Here is a 20,037-nt window from a genome sequence, read left to right on the forward strand (position 1 = left end):
ATTTGGCTTTAATTGCCTTGTGGTAAATTGCCTCCCACCTCTCTAGACGGAGAGAAAAAAAACACATTCCAAACAGGAAGCTAGCTGTGTCCTCACTGTTGTTAGAATTACAAACGCCCTTCCAAAAACCCAGATCTCTCTCTCTTTCTCTCTCTCTCTCTGAAATGGCACTCAATAAACCTTGTATCTCCATAATTTCAACTTATTATGTCCCGTCCCCCCCATAAATCGATACCCTACTTCGCTGCACACGAATGTCAGGCTAAAGTAGCGAACGTAGCCGATCCACAACGCCGAGTCACAATCGCGGTGTGTCGTGAGCTTGTAGATCTGCTATTTCCTGCTATATTTAAAACATTTTAAACATTTTAAAGTGCTCAAAGTATGACTTGAGGGTGTCTGTAAACCAATAAAAAACAATAAAAAGTATTGACAAGAGCTTGTGACTAAATAATAACTACATTGGACCCATTGTTTTTTTTTGTTTCGTTTTTTTTTCATTTCCTGAATAGTTACAGTTTCGGACATACAAGGTTTCCACCCGACAGTGACGATACACTGCTGGTTTGCCGCGGGGTTTAAATTATTCAAAGCTGTTATGAGCCAAAAAAACAACAAGAAAATAAAGACTCAGAGAAGCGGGTATATGTGAGGCGGTGGGTCGATGGAGTTGAGCAGTGTGTTGTGTTCTGTTGGTTCGTGAACATGGTGTGAATGTTATTGTTCTTCCGTTAGCGATGATTACAGCAAATTACTTTTTTCCCCCTGCACAAGCCACGTTCCACCGTATCGTTTCTGTCGGGTGGAAACCTCATACTGTATGTCCAAAAACTGTCAGTTATCAGGATTAAAAAAATAGCAAAAGTAGCAGATCTACAAGCTCGAAACGGGTCGCTTCGCGTCCCGTTTCGAGCTTTTAGATTTGCTACTTTTGTGTGGCGCTGTAGTATGATCAAGTATGGCGTTAGATTACAAAGAAAATAAACACAAAAAATGATAAGAGATTTCTGCCCGACAGCAACAATTTGCATATATACAGTAGATAGCCTCTCCATAGATTGATGGCCCTTACTATTGTCAAAACATTATCCAGCACCCATTGTAGCATTCCTTTAATAATAAACCTGAATAGAAGTTGAATGTTAACAGCTTGCGGAAACGCAATGAGAAGCTACTTGGCCATGATTCACCATAAGGGTAATGTGGAATCACTTTCTCCCCTCATGCTTGTGTTACCTGCTTTATATTTACCATTCTCTTTTGTCTGCAGTTCATTTACGAAAGAACACAAAAAGTTAAAATATGGACATAAGAGGTTTCTGCCCGACGGCAATGATATGCCACCTCTGAGCACTCCGTCACTGTCATTGCGGTTGCATAGCATCCATCTCCCTCCTCTTTTACTCCTATAGGATCAGGAGAGCCGCACAGAGAGGTAGCTACTATAAGAGACACACACACACACACACACACACACACACACACACACACACACACACACACACACACACACACCTACAAGCACACATCACTTCTACTACCAATCGTTCCAGGGGGTCCCCAGCAAAAGTAGTTAACGTAGCGTCACATTCATCTTATTATTACTGTATCCATATTGTATATGTTGTTTTTTCCCAAAAAATAGCAGATCTTCAAGCTGTGAGCTTGTATGTCTGCTATTTATTTATTTATTTTTATTAGAAAAATAGCGACAATGTTTTTTTTTAAACAAACCTTCTCTTCTGGGCGTCCCTGGCACAAAACCTGTTCAGATGGGGGGTCCGCGGCCAAATACATAACCATTTGGGGGTCTTTGGCCTGAAAAAGTTTGAGAACCAGTGAGAACCCCCCCCCCCTCCTCCCCTTTATGTAATAATAAGCGTTGAAGAGTGAGTGCGCAGCTTTGGACTTCACCCTCTGACAGCAAAGTATAGCCACATAGAGGAAGCCCATTTCCCTTTGTCTGCACCTGTCAAAACACACACACATACGCACATGCGCGCACACAGCCTAAATGCCCACTCGGAGTCCCACAGAGACCCCTAGTGGAGTGTCCTGCGCTGCGTTTAAATGGTAAACACTAAATTCTGACAGGGCTGCAGACCTCGACCCCTCCAACTTACTACGCACGCACGCACGCACACACACACGCACACACACACGCGAGCACCAAGAACGATAACACCTTATCTCTGGAGTGTGGTGGGCATCAATGTTTACCCTTGCCGCTAGCCACACACACCAAAACAACAACAACAACAACTTGCATCTACACCACATCCTCTTTCCCCCCCCCCCCCCATTTTTTTCAAAGTCTCCGAAACAGATTTTCTTTCCCTCTGCCTTAACGGCACGGCACGCGGCTGGCAAACTTTTGACCGCCGCAGTCTTTCGCTAGAGGGGTTAAAAACATTTGTGCGGGGGGGCAGCCCGTCTGTAAGATAGCCCCCTTTTTTATTATCTTTGAACTAGCAAGTACCCAATTACACACTGCGGCTATCTCCCATCTCGCAGACATCCGAGGCTTGGCCAACGGGGGCTAGCCGCGGCGAGCGGAGAGCGCTAATGAAGAGATGAGCTGATTCACCTCTTTGCCTTCCCTGGCGCACGGGTAATGGCACACCCCTCCAGTCGGATTTTGTTTGCCAGGTTTTTCTTGCTTTTTATTTTATTAAGGCCCCCTACCTTAAAAAAATTGCTTTGATGGTGTTTTTTTTGTGTGTGTTTTGTGTAGGTTATTTATTTGCAGTGTTATTCTTTTTTTCTGGGGAGCCAGATGCAGTACGTGTAATGGTGGTATACAGTATATCGTTGTTGTCGGGCAGAAACCATCTCCATATTCTAACTTTTTGTGTTTTTACGTAAATTAACGCCCTACTTGATCATCCTACGGCGGTAAACAAAAGTTGCGGATCTGCAAGCTGGAAACGTGGCGCGTTTTGAGCTTGTAGACCTGCTACTTTAGCCATTTTTGAATTAGAATTCTGAAAAGTAACAGTTTTGGACGTACAGTATGAGGTTTCCATCCCGACAGAGACGATATTGTCGGGTGGAAACCTTGTATGTACAAAAGTGTAAAGGAGGGAAATGGAGGAAAAAAAACGAACCTGCGTTCCAATGGATCCTCTATTGTTTAGCCACAAGTTCTTAATACTTTTCAATAATGAATATGAACTATTCGTTCAATATTTCTAAAACCCACAGACTTAATCACTGCCACTTTTAAAAATGTTTTAAAAAAGCAAAGAAAAAAATGCCGATCTACAAGCTCACAACGCGACGCGTTATGAGCTTGACGATCGGCTATTTTTTGCTATACTTTTCGCACGACAGCTGCACTACAGTAAACTGTGTTCGAACTGTGATTATAGTGTGAGAGGAAAATGAGAAGTGTGAAAGGCCCAGAGAGAGACGGAGAGAGAGAGAGAGAGATTTGGAGAGAGAGATAGCGGTACAGCAGCATAAGATGGGGAGAGGGCGAAAAAAAAAAGCAAGAGAGAAAGTGAGCTTTAAGTGGTTGATATCTTTGCAGACACATATAAAGAATAGGCCCTCAGAAGGTGCTTGATAGTGGTGGAAAAAGTACTCAAATTCTTGACTTAAGTAAAAGTACCAATACTGCAATATAAAAATACTCTGTTACAAGTAAAAGTCCAGAATTAAACATTTACTTGAGTAAAAGTACAAAAGTATTGGCATCAAAATGTACTTAAAGTACCAAAAGTAAAAGTACTAAATATTTGAAAATAGCAGATCTACAAGCTCACAACGCGTCGCGATGCGACGCGTTGTGAGCTTGTAGATCGGCTATTTTCAAATAGCCTAGGTATAAAATAGGGTTAAAGTGGTTAATGTATGTTTCATTATATCATAATTTATATCTGAAAAGTAACTAGTAACTAAAGTTTTCAAATATATGTAGTGGAGTAAAAGTACAATATTTGCCTCTGAGATGTAGTGGAGTAGAAGTAAAAGTATTGGAAATTGGAAATACTCAAGTAAAGTACAAATACCTCAAAATTGTACTCAAGTACAGTACTTAAGTAAATGTACTTAGTTACTTTCCACCACTGGGAAGCATCCCTATGTGTCTCACGTGGAGAAAGAGTTTGTCATGTGAAGGAGAGAGGCTGTGCCTCCGGAGAAGTGTTCAGTGTGCTGCTTTCCTCCAGGCCATTGACCCTGTCACTCTTTCCCCATCAGCTTAGACCCTTGATTCTCAAAGTGGGGTCCGGGGACCCCCAGGGGTACTTGAGGGGGTTCCAGGGGGTACCCAGCTAAATGTGTACATATATATACATATACATATATAATTATGACCTTTTTTATGACCTTTTTATACTTTGGCTATTCAAAAATAGCAGATCTACAAGCTCATAGCGCGGCACAGAGTGCCGCGCTATGAGCTTGTAGATCTGCTATTTTTGAAAAATCTTAAATTTGTGCAAATCTTTGAATATATATATTTTTAAATCGAACATTTGTAACTCAAATCTTTGCTTCTGGGGGGTCCCTGGAACAAAATATTTTTAGATGGGGGTCCGCGGCCAAATACATGCCATTTTGGGGGTCCTTGACATGAAAAAGTTTGAGAACCACTGGCTTAGACTGTGCATCACATCGTCTTCTAATAAACACTGGGGAAAGGGACTTCAATGACACACACGCACAGAAAAATATATAAAAGGTGCCAGCTGAAGCCAGGGTGATGCCATAGCTATGAGCTTGTAGATCTACAATTTTTGAATAATCGTGAAAATGTGTGCAAATATTTGAATATATATATATTTTTTAAAGCAAAACATTTTTAACTCAAGTCTTTGCTTCTGGGGGTCCCTGGAACAACATATTTTGAGATGGGGGTCCACGGCCAAATACATTTTGGGGATCCTTGACATGAAAAGGTTTGAGAACCACTGAATATAGTAAAATACGTTTTTTTTTTTTCAAAAAAACTGTTAGGATTTAGATGACATTTGTAGAATCCACAGAAGCAAAGATGTGAGTTACAAATGTCTCTTTAAAATATATATTCAAAGATTTGCTAATTATTTTTTGATTTTTCAAAAAATAGCAGATCCTACAAGCTCATAGCGCGGCACTCTGTGCCATGCTGTGAGCTTGTAGATCTGCTATTCATGATTAGCCAAAACATAAGATAATGGTTAAAGTGGTTCAAATCTAAAATGACAGATGCTTTCCTGGTCTTAATGGGTTAAAGAACCATTTCTTTGGAAACCATAACCACTTAAACCTGTATGCTTCATCGACCGGAGTCAGCCAGAGGTCTATATTAGTCTACTCCTTTTTTTCTCCCCTCTACACCAAATCTCCTCGTCGAAAATAGTCGATCTACGAGTTCACAACGTTGCGAGCTTGTAGAGCGAATGTCTGCCTATTGAGAGACACACACAACATTGGGATGCTAATATTATGGGTTTACGTGCATGGTAAGGTGCACACCATCAAAGAATGCTTTTTTGAGGAACCATTGCTGGTGTTTCTTTTTTTTTGTGGAACCATATAAGAGCCATTTTTCTTTATGTAACCCATCATCACACAATTCTCTCTCTCTCTCTCTCTTCTCTCTCTCTCTCTCTCTCTCTCTCTCTCTCTCTCTCTCTCTCTCTCTCTCTCTCTCTCTCTCTCTCTCTCTCTCTCTCTCTCTCTCATCACTCTCACCTTTCTCTGTGTCTCTCCTTCTATTGTTCGATTCCTCTGACAATGTCCTGCTGATCCAGTCAGAAGGATAGCATTGTTACGTAACTAACAGGTCGAGGAGGATTCCGTCTCTGTCGGGTGGAAACCTCACATATATGCAAAACTGTTCAAGATTCAAATTCAAAAATAGCAAAAGTAGCAGATCTACGAGCTCAAAATGCACGCCGATTTAGCCCGTGTTTCGAGCTTGTGGATCTGCTGCTTTTGATGTTTTCGTGTGATGCTGTAGGATGATCAGGTAGGGCAGGGGTCTTCAACAGGGGGTCCGGGACCCCTAGGGGGTCCTCAGAGTTACTACAGGGGGTCCGACAAATCTTTGTGTTATATATATATTTTTTTTTACATTAACCACTTGGACCCTAGCATCCCTTTTCTGATGAGAACTTTAGCCAAAAATAGCCGATCTACAAGCTTGTGAGCTTGTAGATCGGCTATTTTTGGCAAAGAGTTATAGGTGTAGAGGGAAAAAAGCAGCAAACGTTTATCTGAAACACAAATTTTATACAATATAGAGGGGGGTCCCTGCTTCATCTCTCTCTCAGCTAGGGGGTCCTTGGCCTGAAAACGTTGAAGACCCCTGAGGTAGGGCATTAATTTACAAAAGAAACCGTAAAAAGTTAAAGTACGGAGATAAGAGGTTTCTGCCCGACAGGCAACGATTTGCATCTAGATAGATAGCCACTCCACAGGTTGATGGCCCTTATACTATTGTCAAAACATTATCCAGCACCCATTGTAGCACACAAACCTGAATAGAAGTCGAATAAACGTTGAACAGCTTGCGGAAATGCAACGAGAAGCTACTTTGACATAATTCACCATAAAGGTGATGTATAATCAGTCCCCCTCCTCGTGCTTGTGTGAGGTGCTTTTTATTTCCCCATTCCCTTTTGTCCGTGTGTGTTTAAAATGTCAATGATGATAATGATGATATAAATCCTACGTCTTTGCCATGGAAACCATTGTTGCTGCAGCGTTTGTACGCTGCTCTCGGTGGTAGTGGTGGAGCCAGTGGTGGAAAAAGCACTCCGTTTTTTTGGACTTAACCCATTGAGACCTGAAGCCGATTCTACATGTCTCCTAAATCTCAACAGTTTTCTGAAAAACGTATGTTTCTATATCAGTGGTGCTCAATCTTTTTGATGTCAATCACCCCCAAAGTTATATGTATTTGGCCGCGGACCCCCATCAAAATATTTTGTTCCAGGGACCAAAAAATGTTCGCTTTAAAAATATATATATTCAAAGATTTGCACACATTTTCACGAATTTTCAAAAATAGCAGATCTACAAGCTCGTAGCGCGGCACTCGGTGCCGCGCTATGAGCTTGTATAGCTGCTATTTTTGAATAGCCCGAAGTGTAAAAGAATGCTTTTTAGCTCAAATCTAAAAATGACACAGTTCCAGGTCTTAATTAAAGCTGCACTATGTAACTTTCCTCTTCTACCCCGGATTTGAACTAGGTTTCCTGCGCAAATGTGCTGAAATGTTTTATCATTGAGCTACAATAGAGCCGGCCTGCTTGCTCAGGGGATAAATTGAATCTTGACCATCAGGTAAAAAAATTGTGTCAGATCCTGTGTCTAGGTCAAATCTGACATTTGACACGATCTAAATGTCTCAATAGAAGAGCAGGAAGACACAATACAACCACTGCAATTGTATAAGTTATATTGTATTCACATACTCTACCATACAGTCAGATTTTTTACACTTTATGAATGATAAAAATCAAGCAATAACTAGTAGCTAAAGCTGTCAAATAAATGCACTGTTGTGGTGTAAAAAGTACATTTGCATCAGAGTTCTAGTGGATTAGAAGTATACAAACACAAAGTATTAATACAGTAAATCATCCGCAACTGATTCTTTTCAGGATTCAAATTCAAAAATTGCAAAACAAGCTCAAAACAGGGCACTTTAAAATATGGAGATAAGAGGTTTCTGCCCGACAGCGACGGAAATATACCTTGAAATTGTACAAAAATACAGTACTTTAGTAAATGTACTGTACTTAGTTAAGTTAAACCACTGAGTGCCGAAGGGCTCTGAGAGGCAGAGTGGGGATTTTCCAAGGCCATGGCAGCTAGGTTTAAGAGGGCATCTCTGGAGAATTGGAGCTCAGCAAGGCTCACGCTCAGATCCCTGGTGTTTTTGCTGCCTTCAAATGTACATATTATAGAAAGAGACACTCGCTCTATGAAGAAAATCTCTTTATTTAACTAGATCAGTGGTTCTCAAACCTTATATTTCAAGGACCTCTGTAACTCTCAGAGTTACAGTCCTGTAAGGGTCCAAACAAACAAACAAACAAAAACAAACGAAAAGCACCTGTATTTGAAGGATAAAAGTCAAAGCGCAGAGCTTCTCCAGACAGAAATTGGATGGAGTTAGAGAAAAGGCCGGGGCGTATGAGTTTCGTTTGGGGTCAGTGCTTGTTGTGGCATCAAATCGACTCTGCACTTGATCACACAACCTCATAACATTGCCTGTTCCATTCGCCCCACCTGAGAGAAAGAAAAGAGAGACAGAAAAAAGGTGTTTTTTTTATTGATTTTCGGTATGACTTTTTTTGCTGCATTTCGACCGTGTTTGTGGTGGAAAAAAACACGAAACAGAATTCACTCTCCTGGTCTAATAAGATGAAACATTTCAGATGCTGCGGCAAGACATGTAAAAAAAGAAAAGAAATACGAGTTTGGGTTTTTTCAGTTTTTTTTTTGTTATGGTGGTGCAAGTTTGTGTGGCTGTTCTGGACTGGACGTGACAAAAGTCTACTAGAAATGAACCTGTGTAGCACTGGATGGATCCAGAGTTGGGACTACTGAGATTATTTGTTACTGTAGCTGTAATTTATAATTGATGGCAGATTTTGCATGTAAGCGTGCGTGCGTGTGTATGTGTGTGTGCATTTGTGGGCGATTTTGTCACATGTAAGAAGGGGGTGGGCTCCTAGGGGGTGACCCTAACTGCCTCCCCCTGGTCAGCCGGGGCACCTGATGGAGGGGAAAGGAACTGGTTGGAATAACGTGTTCCTTCCACGCGCTACGTTCAACCAGTGAACCTCCCCCCTGTCAGGTGATAAGAAGCGGCTTGCTAGCTCTCATGCATTGAAGGAGGCATGAGCTCTGCTCTAGGCTCTCCCTAGGCTGAGAGTTCCCAGGATTACTTAGACCATTGGCACTGGGTGAAACAATGGGTTACAAAATCGTGGGATAAAAATGTAAGTTAAATTGTGTTATTTTCAATATAATGTGTACGTGTACGTACGTTTATGTATATGTTTTGGTTTTATTCTGTTATCTTACCTGTGAATTTTAATTGATTGTCGTTTATCCCTTTGGATGGTTTTTATCTTGGCATTGTAAAGCACTTTGTATAATTGTTTTAAAAGCGCTTTATACATAATGTTTATCATCATTATTATGATGTTAATGGTGTTTTCCTGTCTCCCACAGGCACTCCTCTCAACCTGACGTGCAGGGCGTTCTTCGGATACAGCGGAGACGTCAGCCCGCTCATCTACTGGATGAAAGGGGAGAAGTTCATCGAGGATCTGGACGAGGAGCGGGTCCAGGAGAGCGACATCAAGTAAGACCTTTGATGTCAAATGGTTCAGTTCAGGTTCCAAATGGACCCTTACTGTACACGCCTGTAGCCTTGGATCAATACTATCATAGATGTATTTCATCGAGTCTGACTTTTGCTCTCGTATCTACGATGGTCTTGGTCTCTATCGCCCCCTATAGTCACTGGAAATCTGCGTGCACATCTCCGTACATGTACCAAAAAAATACATATAAAGTGCTGACCCTGTAGCCGCGGATGTTAATTCAAAATCAGGAACCTGTGTGCATTGTATTTGTCCGTATTTTTGTGTTTTAATCCCTATATTGGAGCCTCAATCTACTATACCAGTGGTTCTCAACCAGTGGTCCTTGGGGGGGGGGGGGGGGGTACCAGGGGGTCCCCAACGAAATTAGTTAACATAACGTCACAATCATTTTAACCACTTAGCTTTGGCTATTAAAAAATAGCAGATATACAAGCTCATAGCGCGGCACAGAGTGCCGTGCTATGAGCTTGTAGATCTGCTATTTTTGAAAAATCTTGAAAATGTGTGCAAATCTTTGAATATATATATATTTTTAAAGCGGATTTTTAAAGCGGACATTTTTAAAGCGGACATTTTTAACACAAATCTTTGCTTCTGGGGGTCCCTGGAACAAAACATTTCCAGATGGGGGTCCGCGGCCAAATGTATATCAATTTAGGGGTCCTTGGCATGAAAAAGGTTGAAAACCACTGTAGTAGTGATTATCGTCAGTGTAAATTTTGGTTTTGTTCCGTTATTTGCTATGTCTGAACAATATATTTAGCTGGCAATACATAGAATTATGTATTTAAAAAAAGGAAACTGTTTTGTAATGAGGTCAAGATGAAACTATGATCCTGCTAAATCAATTGAGTGAATGTGTGAAAGCATTGAAACCCACGTTAATAGACCTGTTTAATTAGATGACAAAGCTCCCCACTACCTTTATCGACAGACTTGGCAGTAAACCAATTCCTGGCTTTGCTCAGTTACACCTGTCACAAATGATGCATAATATGCATATTATGCATGTTTCATAAGCTGTTTAATAATGCAAACAGATATGCATGCTTTACAGTAGCGTGGCAGCTCTGTTTGAGTGCATGCAAGTATTGCTGTAGTTGTGCTCAGCACTCTTTGGTTCACTGATAACTTTAAAGTGATATGCATTTTTATTGGTCCTGAGTAAATATGGCTTTCCTAAAGAATTTCAGAAAAAAACTCATCTGAAAAATGATTTACTTGCAGAAGATTCAAAATTTCAAAGAATAAAAAAATAAAATCCATAAAACAAAATAAACCTTCCTGTGTCTGTAGACACAAAATGAAAGTTTATCTAACAAAAGCAACATGAGGAGAAAGAAAAAAAGAAAACTGTGGGGTAATCGTCCGCCCGGTACAAACATGAAATGAGCCATCACTTTCTGATTTTCTCTCTAAACTACGGAAACAGCTTACGAAAAAAGAAAATGGGGGGGAAAAAAGCTAAGTGAACTTTGGAAAACAGCACCACTGATTCCTTCCCCAAACAAAAAAGGAAAAATGAAAAAATCGCACCACGCAGAAGTCTTAAAAGCACAAAAGGAAGAAGCACTTTGTTGCTGTCAGGCAGAGTATCTCCATATTTAAATTTTGTATGTTTTTTTTTCTCTTATTTTTGGGGATAAATGAATTCCCCTACTTTGTCATTCAAGAGTGTCGCACCAAAGTATAAACAATTAACAATAAAAAAGGAACGGAACGTTTTGGACCTACAAGGTTTCCACCCGAACACCGACGACCAATTTGAAGTCTTTGGATGGGCCATCTCAAAGTGCTGCAGGCGGTCCGTTTTAAGAGCTGCCACGGGGAGACACAGGCATCTACTGAATTAGGAACACCCGCAGAGTCTACAAACTGCAACAATTAGCAGCAAGTTCACAGCGGGGAAGTGTTAGTCTGTGTTAGAAATAAGTTCACAGCGGGAAAGTGTTAGTCTGAGTTGGAAATAAGTTAACAGTAGGGAAGTGTTAGTCTGTGTTAGAAATAAGTTCACAGCGGGAAAGTGTTAGTCTGTGTTGGAAATAAGTTAACAGTAGGGAAGTGTTAGTCTGTGTTGGAAATAAGTTAACAGTAGGGAAGTGTTAGTCTGTGTTAGAAAAAAAATCAGCGGGGAAGTGTTAGTTAGTCTGTGTTAAAATAAGTTACAGCGGGGTCTGTGTTAGAAATAAGTTACAGCGGGGTCTGTGTTAGAAATAAGTTACAGCGGGGTCTGTGTTAGAAATAAGTTACAGCGGGGTCTGTGTTAGAAATAAGTTACAGTGGGGTCTGTGTTAGAAATAAGTTACAGCGGGGTCTGTGTTAGAAATAAGTTACAGTGGGGTCTGTGTTAGAAATAAGTTACAGTGGGGTCTGTGTTAGAAATAAGTTACAGTGGGGTCTGTGTTAGAAATAAGTTACAGTGGGGTCTGTGTTAGAAATAAGTTACAGCGGGGTCTGTGTTAGAAATAAGTTACAGCGGGGTCTGTGTTAGAAATAAGTTACAGTGGGGTCTGTGTTAGAAATAAGTTACAGCGGGGTCTGTGTTAGAAATAAGTTACAGTGGGGTCTGTGTTAGAAATAAGTTACAGCGGGGTCTGTGTTAGAAATAAGTTACAGCGGGGTCTGTGTTAGAAATAAGTTACAGTGGGGTCTGTGTTAGAAATAAGTTACAGTGGGGTCTGTGTTAGAAATAAGTTACAGTGGGGTCTGTGTTAGAAATAAGTTACAGTGGGGTCTGTGTTAGAAATAAGTTACAGTGGGGTCTGTGTTAGAAATAAGTTACAGCGGGGTCTGTGTTAGAAATAAGTTACAGTGGGGTCTGTGTTAGAAATAAGTTACAGCGGGGTCTGTGTTAGAAATAAGTTACAGTGGGGTCTGTGTTAGAAATAAGTTACAGTGGGGTCTGTGTTAGAAATAAGTTACAGCGGGGTCTGTGTTAGAAATAAGTTACAGCGGGGTCTGTGTTAGAAATAAGTTACAGTGGGGTCTGTGTTAGAAATAAGTTACAGCGGTGTCTGTGTTAGAAATAAGTTACAGCGGTGTCTGTGTTAGAAATAAGTTACAGCGGTGTCTGTGTTAGAAATAAGTTACAGCGGGGTCTGTGTTAGAAATAAGTTACAGCGGGGTCTGTGTTAGAAATAGGTTGGAGCAGTCATTCCCAACCTGTGGACCGTGGGGATATTGCAAGTCGGCCCCCAAATAATTGGCAAAACACTATGATTTTGATGATAATACAACATTACTATTTTTAAAAATACATACGTCAAAGGAAATGTTTTATTTTATTTTTTCTTTAAAAGCTTGAAAGAGAAAACCTTGATGCCGGAACACAATCAATTGATCGTTAAAATAAACATGCTCTGGAAATGCACGCGTCCCACCCACTCTGACCACTTAAGTCTTCAACTGCCAGAGTAGTAGTGTAATAGTGGTACGCCACTGCCAGCGAAAACGAGCGATTTTATCAACCTTTGAAAAGTCATATATAGGAATATTTTCTGTGAATGCTATCCGTCTCGTAGAATGGGGGGGGGGGGATTTATCCGATAGCGGTAATCCGTTCCATAGTTGTGGCAAGTTGAAAATAGCATGTTTTGCCAAAAATATATAGTGTAAAAAAAAAGTACACAGAAGCCGAGATTGAGTATTTTTAAGCAATAAGTTAACCAGGGAGTGAATGGAGCAGCACATCTTCGGATCGCGTTATCTCTGGTTCTGTGTGAAAAAAAATCTTTTTTTTTTCAACACTCAACAACAGCAGAATTTGACGAATTAATTAGTCTATGGCAGTTAATGAGTTAACAAGGCTGCCGTGTAAGTGGCCAGATGGGTGGGCCGCAATTTAAGCGCTTTAGAGATTCTCGAGCTGGCCCTGATCCAGAAAAGTTTGGGCACTGCTGAATTAAGAGGTTTCCCAATTTGCCCAAAGAAAGAAAACACAATACAACGAACAGCCTTGCTGCATCAGTCTGCTGGACCCGGCCTTCAGTATAACACACAGAAGAGAAAAATGGTTTGCAAAGCTTCGCGAAGGCATCCGAAAGGGATGTTTAGCCCGTGTGAGAGGTATTCGACTGGCTGACAAATTGACTTTTGAAGTGGCTAAGATGGCCCTTGGCCTGTAATTGGCCGGTTGGCTCTGTGGATGTTTTTGGCGTTACACGGCGAAGCTGATGGACATTGTTATTAATGTCCAATATAGCTGCTGAGAGACCAGCACTTGACCGGTTTTAACCCCAGTCATTTCTCCCGGAACTAGAGTCGACCCTCTGATGATGAAGCACCAAGCACTCGGTACCGCTGAACACGCTCCTCAGGGGGAAGACACGGCCTCCTCAGCCCTGGGTCGGTGTCTCTTCAATTTAGGGCTGTCGCCGCCATCATGACATTTTAATATTAATTGTCATGCAAATAATGGCATTAATTAATTTAAATTATGAATACAATTTACATATTGTTGCTGTAGGGCAGAAATCACTCCATCTCCATTTTCTAACCTTTTATGTTTTTTTCCCGTAAATTAACACCCTACGTGATCACACTACAGTGTCACACAAAAGCATCAAAAGTAGCAGACCCACAAGCTCGAAATGCGGCGTTCAGCGTCGTGTTTCCAGCTTGTAGATCTGCTACTTCAGCTATTTATTGTTTTTGAATCCTGAAAAGTCAGTTTTGGACATAATGGTTTCCATCCGACAGAGACTATATACAATGCAAAGCTTATTACTGAAATATGCAAAGAAATGCCTGACATTCACCTACAATGCTCAAAATGTATAATTTGCAGCGCTATGGCCAAAACAGACCACTGTTAATACGTTTATACTATACTATACTATACTCGAATATAAATATATTAAAAAATAGCGAGAATAGCACATCTACAAGAAGCTCACAATGCGTCACACATTTTGTGGGGTGGCATATGCGTGACATGCTGCAAAAATGTGGTCACCATTCAATATTATTTAGTTTAACACATTGAGACCTGAAGCCGATTCTACATGTCTTCTAAATCCCAACAGTTTTCCGAAAAACGTATGTTTCTATATCAGTGGTGCTCAATCTTTTTCATGTCAAGGACCCCCAAAATTATATGTATTTGGCCGCGGACCCCCATCAAAATATTTTGTTCCAGGGACCCCCCAGAAGCAAAGATTTGAGTTAAAAATGTTCGCTTTAAAAATATATATTTCAAAGATTTGCACACATTTTCACGATTTTTCAAAAATAGCAGATCTACAAGCTCGTAGCGCGGCACTCGGTGCCGCGCTATGAGCTTGTATATCTGCTATTTTTGAATAGCCCAAAGTGTAAAATAATGCTTTTTAGCTCAAATCAAAAAATGACACAGTTCCAGGTCTTAATGGGTTTCATTGTAATGAATGTGGTCAATTTGGTCGGTGGTACAGTGGAATCACAACAGCTAAAAAGTGTGTTTGCTCTCAACTCGCCACTATTTTCAAATACCTGAAAAGGATGGTTAATGACGTGTTTTCTAATAATAATCTAGAAAGAGAGACTAAAAGGTAAATGCACCTACAGTATTTACAATTTAGGCATTTAGCTATGGTCTTAATCCAGAGTGATTTACAGTAAGCAAGGTAAACACAAGGTAATACATCAAATGCATAGAAATAGTAATCTAGGATCATAGGTAAACAAAGAAGAACCCAGAGTCATCAGTCTATACAGTATAATATCAAATAAATATAATCTGTACATTGAAACTATGTTAACTATAGGCACCCAGTACCACCCACTGCGCTCTATACGAAAGGACTTGCAGTACAAGACGTGGACAAATGCCTCCTATAGTGAAAAGGTCAAGTCTAAGCAGCAAGATGTGAGCGAGAAAAGAGGTCCTGGCATTTACACACATCTGTGTTGGCCATGGCTGGGGGACAGCACTGTGACACTGTGCTCCACACTGAAGGACACCAGGCCAATTAGAACCCACGTGACACAGCACAGGGGGGGCGCCGAGGGGGGGGGGGGGGGGGGGGGGGGGGCTGTGCGCCGAACGGGAAGGGGCAAGTCCGGGGCGCCGGGCGAGCGCGTGGCTGAAAGAAGAAAAAAGATGCAGAAAGAGGACATAACATTTCTTTTTTTCACATTCGTATTATTTTTATATACATTTTATATGTTCATTAACTCATCAAGACCAGGAGAAGCATCTGTGTCATTTTTTTATTTGAGCTAAAAAGCATTATTTTACACTTTGGCTGTTCAAAAATAGCAGATATACAAGCTCATAGCGCGGCACCGAGTGCCGCGCTATGAGCTTGTAGATCTGCTATTTTTGAGAAATCGTAAAAATGTGTGCAAATCTTTGAATATATATCTTTTCCAGCCGAACATTTGTAACTCAAATCTTCGCTTCTTTTTGGGTCCCTGGAACAAAATATTTGGAGATGGCCAAATACATATACATTTTGGGCATGAAAAAGTTTTAGAACCACTGACATAGTAAGTTAGTAACATAAGTTTTTTCCAAAAAAAACTGTTTTTAGAAGACATTCTAAAAACAGACATTTTGTAGAATCGGCCTCAGGTCTTAATGGGTCAAAGATCTTGCAATATCCTTACGGCACACCAGTGGGCCCCGACCCCACAGGTTGCGAATGGCTGCAGTAGACTCCTGCAGAGCCATGCTGCAAAAGTGTGGTTGTGCTTTGTTCTAAATCAGGTACAGTAGGTGTATCTGACAAAACGGAAGCCTGTTGTGGATATGTGTTCCTCTGCTGGACAGAGAAAGAGGCAGGTGGTACGACAGTGAAGCACAGATGGGAGGATGAATAGATAGTAGCCCACACACTACCCATATTTTGCACAAGGTTTCTTTTTTATTTCATTTTATTATAATTTTTTTCTTTGGAGTGGAAATGACTCACACAGAAGTATTCACTGAAGGGCTTTGCCTGTATTACAGTACACGAAATGGAGCTTTTGGCACAAAGTTTCACCATTGGGGAATTCACACTCGCGTGACACCAACATTTGTGACTAAATAACTACCTCACAGTTGTACGGAGAATGAGATGAGTACAACATGGACTCTTCAAATAGCCGATGCCTAATACCGGAGGTTTAAAGTGCTCATGTGGCCTATTACAGTTGCTACTTTTTGGGCTTGTTTTCGTAGAGCTGGTTGCCTATTTCTCTCGCTGAATCTGGCAACACTGATCCTGCCCACAGCAGGGTGTAAATTAGCCTGGGATCCAGCCTGATTCACTACGTTCGGCTGATCTATTTTTTCTCACTTCGCTTATCAATCTGGCCAGCCTCTGATTTGGCTCATATTTCAATTACGTAGGCAAGTCAGGAAGTGACTCGAGTTTTACATTGGACAACACTGGTCCCGCCCCCCGTAAAGACCAATCAGAAGCCGCGGGTCGTTTTCACCCGTGCTGTGCACGGAGATAGGAGGCTTTCCCTGTATAGCGAGTGAGAAAAAGAAATCCGCCGAAAGAAGCAGTCTGGATCCCAGGCTAGGTGTAAATAGCTCAGTGGAAGAGTAGGGAGACCAACTCCAAGCAACCACTGCAGATGGGCTAGTTATATTGTATTAACATACTCTACCATACAGATTGGTTCAAATAATGTTTTATTCATTAAAATAAGTTTGGAATTACAGCTTTAACAGCTACCAAATGATATCCACATACATCCACACAAACAGGCCATGCTGGCAAGGTACAGTGCAGCCAACTTGCTAATGATGCTATCAGTCAGTGCAACAACCAAATACTGGGACAAAGTTAAAACAAAAAAATAATAATTTAAACTTCAGATTTTTCGATTCGTTGCTGTCAGGCCAGAAACCCTGTATGTCCAAAACGGTTACTTTTCAGGAAAATTATTATTATTTAGTCACAAGCTCTTGTCCTACTTTTCATCGGTTAACTATTTATAAAACCCACTGACACACACAACCACTTATACTTTCACAAAAAGTTTAAAAATAGCTGAATTGGCAGATCTACAAGCTCACAACATGTCGCATTTTGAGCTCGTAGATCGCCTGTGTTCGTTTCTTTTGAGCATCACTCTTGCACGACGAAGTGGGGCATTCATCTGTGAAAAAAAATACATATGGACATATGGAGATTCTCTGCCTGACAGCAACGATATGCAAAAACATCTTACATAAAAAAAATATTACCATATATTTTGGATACACCTACAGGTACTGTATACAGGTATATTTCGAGAGTCGTGATACATATAACATACGTTATCCCCCGCTTTAGTGGTCATGAACGAATCAGAACGATAGTGGAGACGATGAATATTCGCCCTTGTCATTTTAACAAACCCTCTCACAATAACACAAGTATTGGCACATAACTGGGCAATTGGCAGTGGGACGTCTCTCATCTATTAATGCACTGGCACAGCTTGGACGTGCATTGCGTCAAATTCGGGCCGCAATTGGAAACGAGAGGCAGTGAGTCCCCATACTGAGCAATGCAACTGGGCTAATTCACAGCTTGTCTTATGGACAGTGGTTCTCAAAACTTTTGATTTCAAGGACCCCCGGTCTGTTATGCATATAGGGCACGGGGACCCCACCATAACTCAGAGAGGACCCGTGAGGGTCCATTTGGTTCCTTTGTACCAGCGTTGATTTAGTCGACTAAAACTATGACGAAAAATGTTCGTTGACTACCTTTTTTCACCGACGAAAACTAAATAAAAACAAAATAAAAACTAAGCTATGATGACTAAAACTATGACTAAATATTTTGACAATTTCGTCAACAAATAAAAACTAGACTGAAAGGGACTAGTGGAGAAGAGATACAGTAGAACTAAAAGACAAGTCATTTTATGCTTCGTTGCGCTCAGGTGTTGCGCTCTAAAAATAGCAGATCTACAAGCTCACAACGCGTCGCGCTGCGACGTGTTGTGAGCTTGTAGATCGGCTATTTTCAGCATGCAACCAAGTGTAAAATCAGCCTTTGCGATGCCATCAAGGCCCATCATAATACATTTTAGTCTCACTTTAGTCGACTATAATCTAATGATATTTAGTCAACTCAAACTAGACTAACAGTGAAACATTTCAGATGACTAAAATATGACTAAAACTAAATGGAGTTCGATTCAAAAGACTGAATAAAACTGAATCAAAATTAGCTCTACGCTATTAGCTGTACACTCTCGGAGTTGCAGTCCTGTATAAAAGGCCAGTCCACGCCAATGCAACTCCTTGCATCTCCTTGCAAATGCAACTACTTGCAACCATTACTCCCAAATGGCACCGGTCTGCAACTGGTCAGTCCAGACCGCTGCAACGGTCTCTAAAACTGTTTTATTGCAAGGAGTTGCGTTGGTGTGGACTGGCTATAGCGTCGCGGAGGCAGCAGTTCCAGCAGAGAATCCCGGACTCCCCTTTCCCCTGACCACATCAGTCAGCTCTGACCGGGGGGCTTCTCAAGGCGTTCCCAGGCCAGTCGATCATGTCACGATCATGACATTTTAGTTGACGATGGCGTGTCATACAAAAAAAATTTAATTGCAATGAATGATTAAATTGTGTTTTTGGCATTGAACATCGGAACATAAATCAAAACACTTTCATGCTTGACCTTTAGGCTTCGTAAACAAAAACTGCACAGGGCAGATATGACCAATAACTGATATATACACAGACAGGAATGACTGACAGCCGGCAACGATAATCAAAATAAATAATGTACTGTACTATCGCCAAAATAGACGATGCATTTAATATTTTTATATTAAGTATTTTCAGAAATAGCTGATCAGCTTCTGTTTTGCTATTTTGCAACAGATGCATGTATCCAATGAATAGAAATGATTCTGATAATTATGAAAAATATTTGTGATTATTTCAAATAATTGCACATCAATTGTGACAGGCCTGCCAGTGTGGAGATATGATCCCTGAGTCTGAGAAAGAGACACTTTGGCTCGAAGGCGCCCTATTCACCTCAGCTGCCTCCTTTCTACGCAAAGATGCAGCAGCTCTACTCTTTCTACGAGTCTCTCACGGATGACTGAAGATTCTCACCTTAATCCCTAAGGGAGAGATGCCTGCCACCCTCCTGGGAACAGGATCTTGTTCTTTCGGCCGTGACCCACACTTCATGACCATAGTTGTATCTGAGACTATGTAGGAACGAAAGATTGACCGGAAGATCCAGAGCTTTGACATTCTTGTTCAATTGTCGTCAGAAACACTTAAGGCATACAGTACAGTTACTTGAGTAAATGTACTTTTACTAATAGATTTTCTTTTTTTACTGTTAAACCTGAAAGTTGTTGAAAGTTGTAATCTAGCGCTAGGCAACCCAGTAATGATGTTGTCGGGGTGGGGGGGGGTATTAATGTAATGTTAGAATGTAATGCCGAATCTAGCTCAGGAACTTAGACACATTACTTAGACTATTTACAAGTTTCAACTCCCTGCAGTTTGACTTTCATACCGCACGGAAATGAATGGAATCCATCCCAATATGCTTCCTCGAATATCTAAACACACTAAAGGTATGCTATGGAAAACGGTTGGCACTTGGCAGTAATGTCAAGTATACACTGTACTTTCATCGCCCGCCAGCTCCACTGTGCCAGTTTAGCACACTGCCATGGTATCCCTCACTCTCACACACACACACACACACACACACACACACACACACACACACACACACACACACCACTTGGTTCACAC

The 20,037-nt window shown here is 41.1% G+C and overlaps 1 protein-coding gene across 1 annotated transcript in view; it reads left to right on the top strand.

The window, feature by feature from the left end:
- Positions 1–20,037, top strand: part of LOC311040419 (interleukin-1 receptor accessory protein-like 1) — a gene marked incomplete at both ends in the record, with an annotated part of 684,931 nt that overhangs the window by 612,958 nt on the left and 51,936 nt on the right. The window contains one exon of the mRNA XM_084050699.1: positions 9,181–9,313. Within this exon, the coding sequence (XP_083906825.1) occupies positions 9,181–9,313 (133 nt within the window). The remainder of the gene's footprint in view (positions 1–9,180; positions 9,314–20,037) is intronic.

The sequence above is a fragment of the Gymnoscopelus microlampas genome (assembly GCF_963454915.1).
Source record: "Gymnoscopelus microlampas genome assembly, chromosome: 24".
Lineage (NCBI taxonomy): Eukaryota > Metazoa > Chordata > Actinopteri > Myctophiformes > Myctophidae > Gymnoscopelus > Gymnoscopelus microlampas.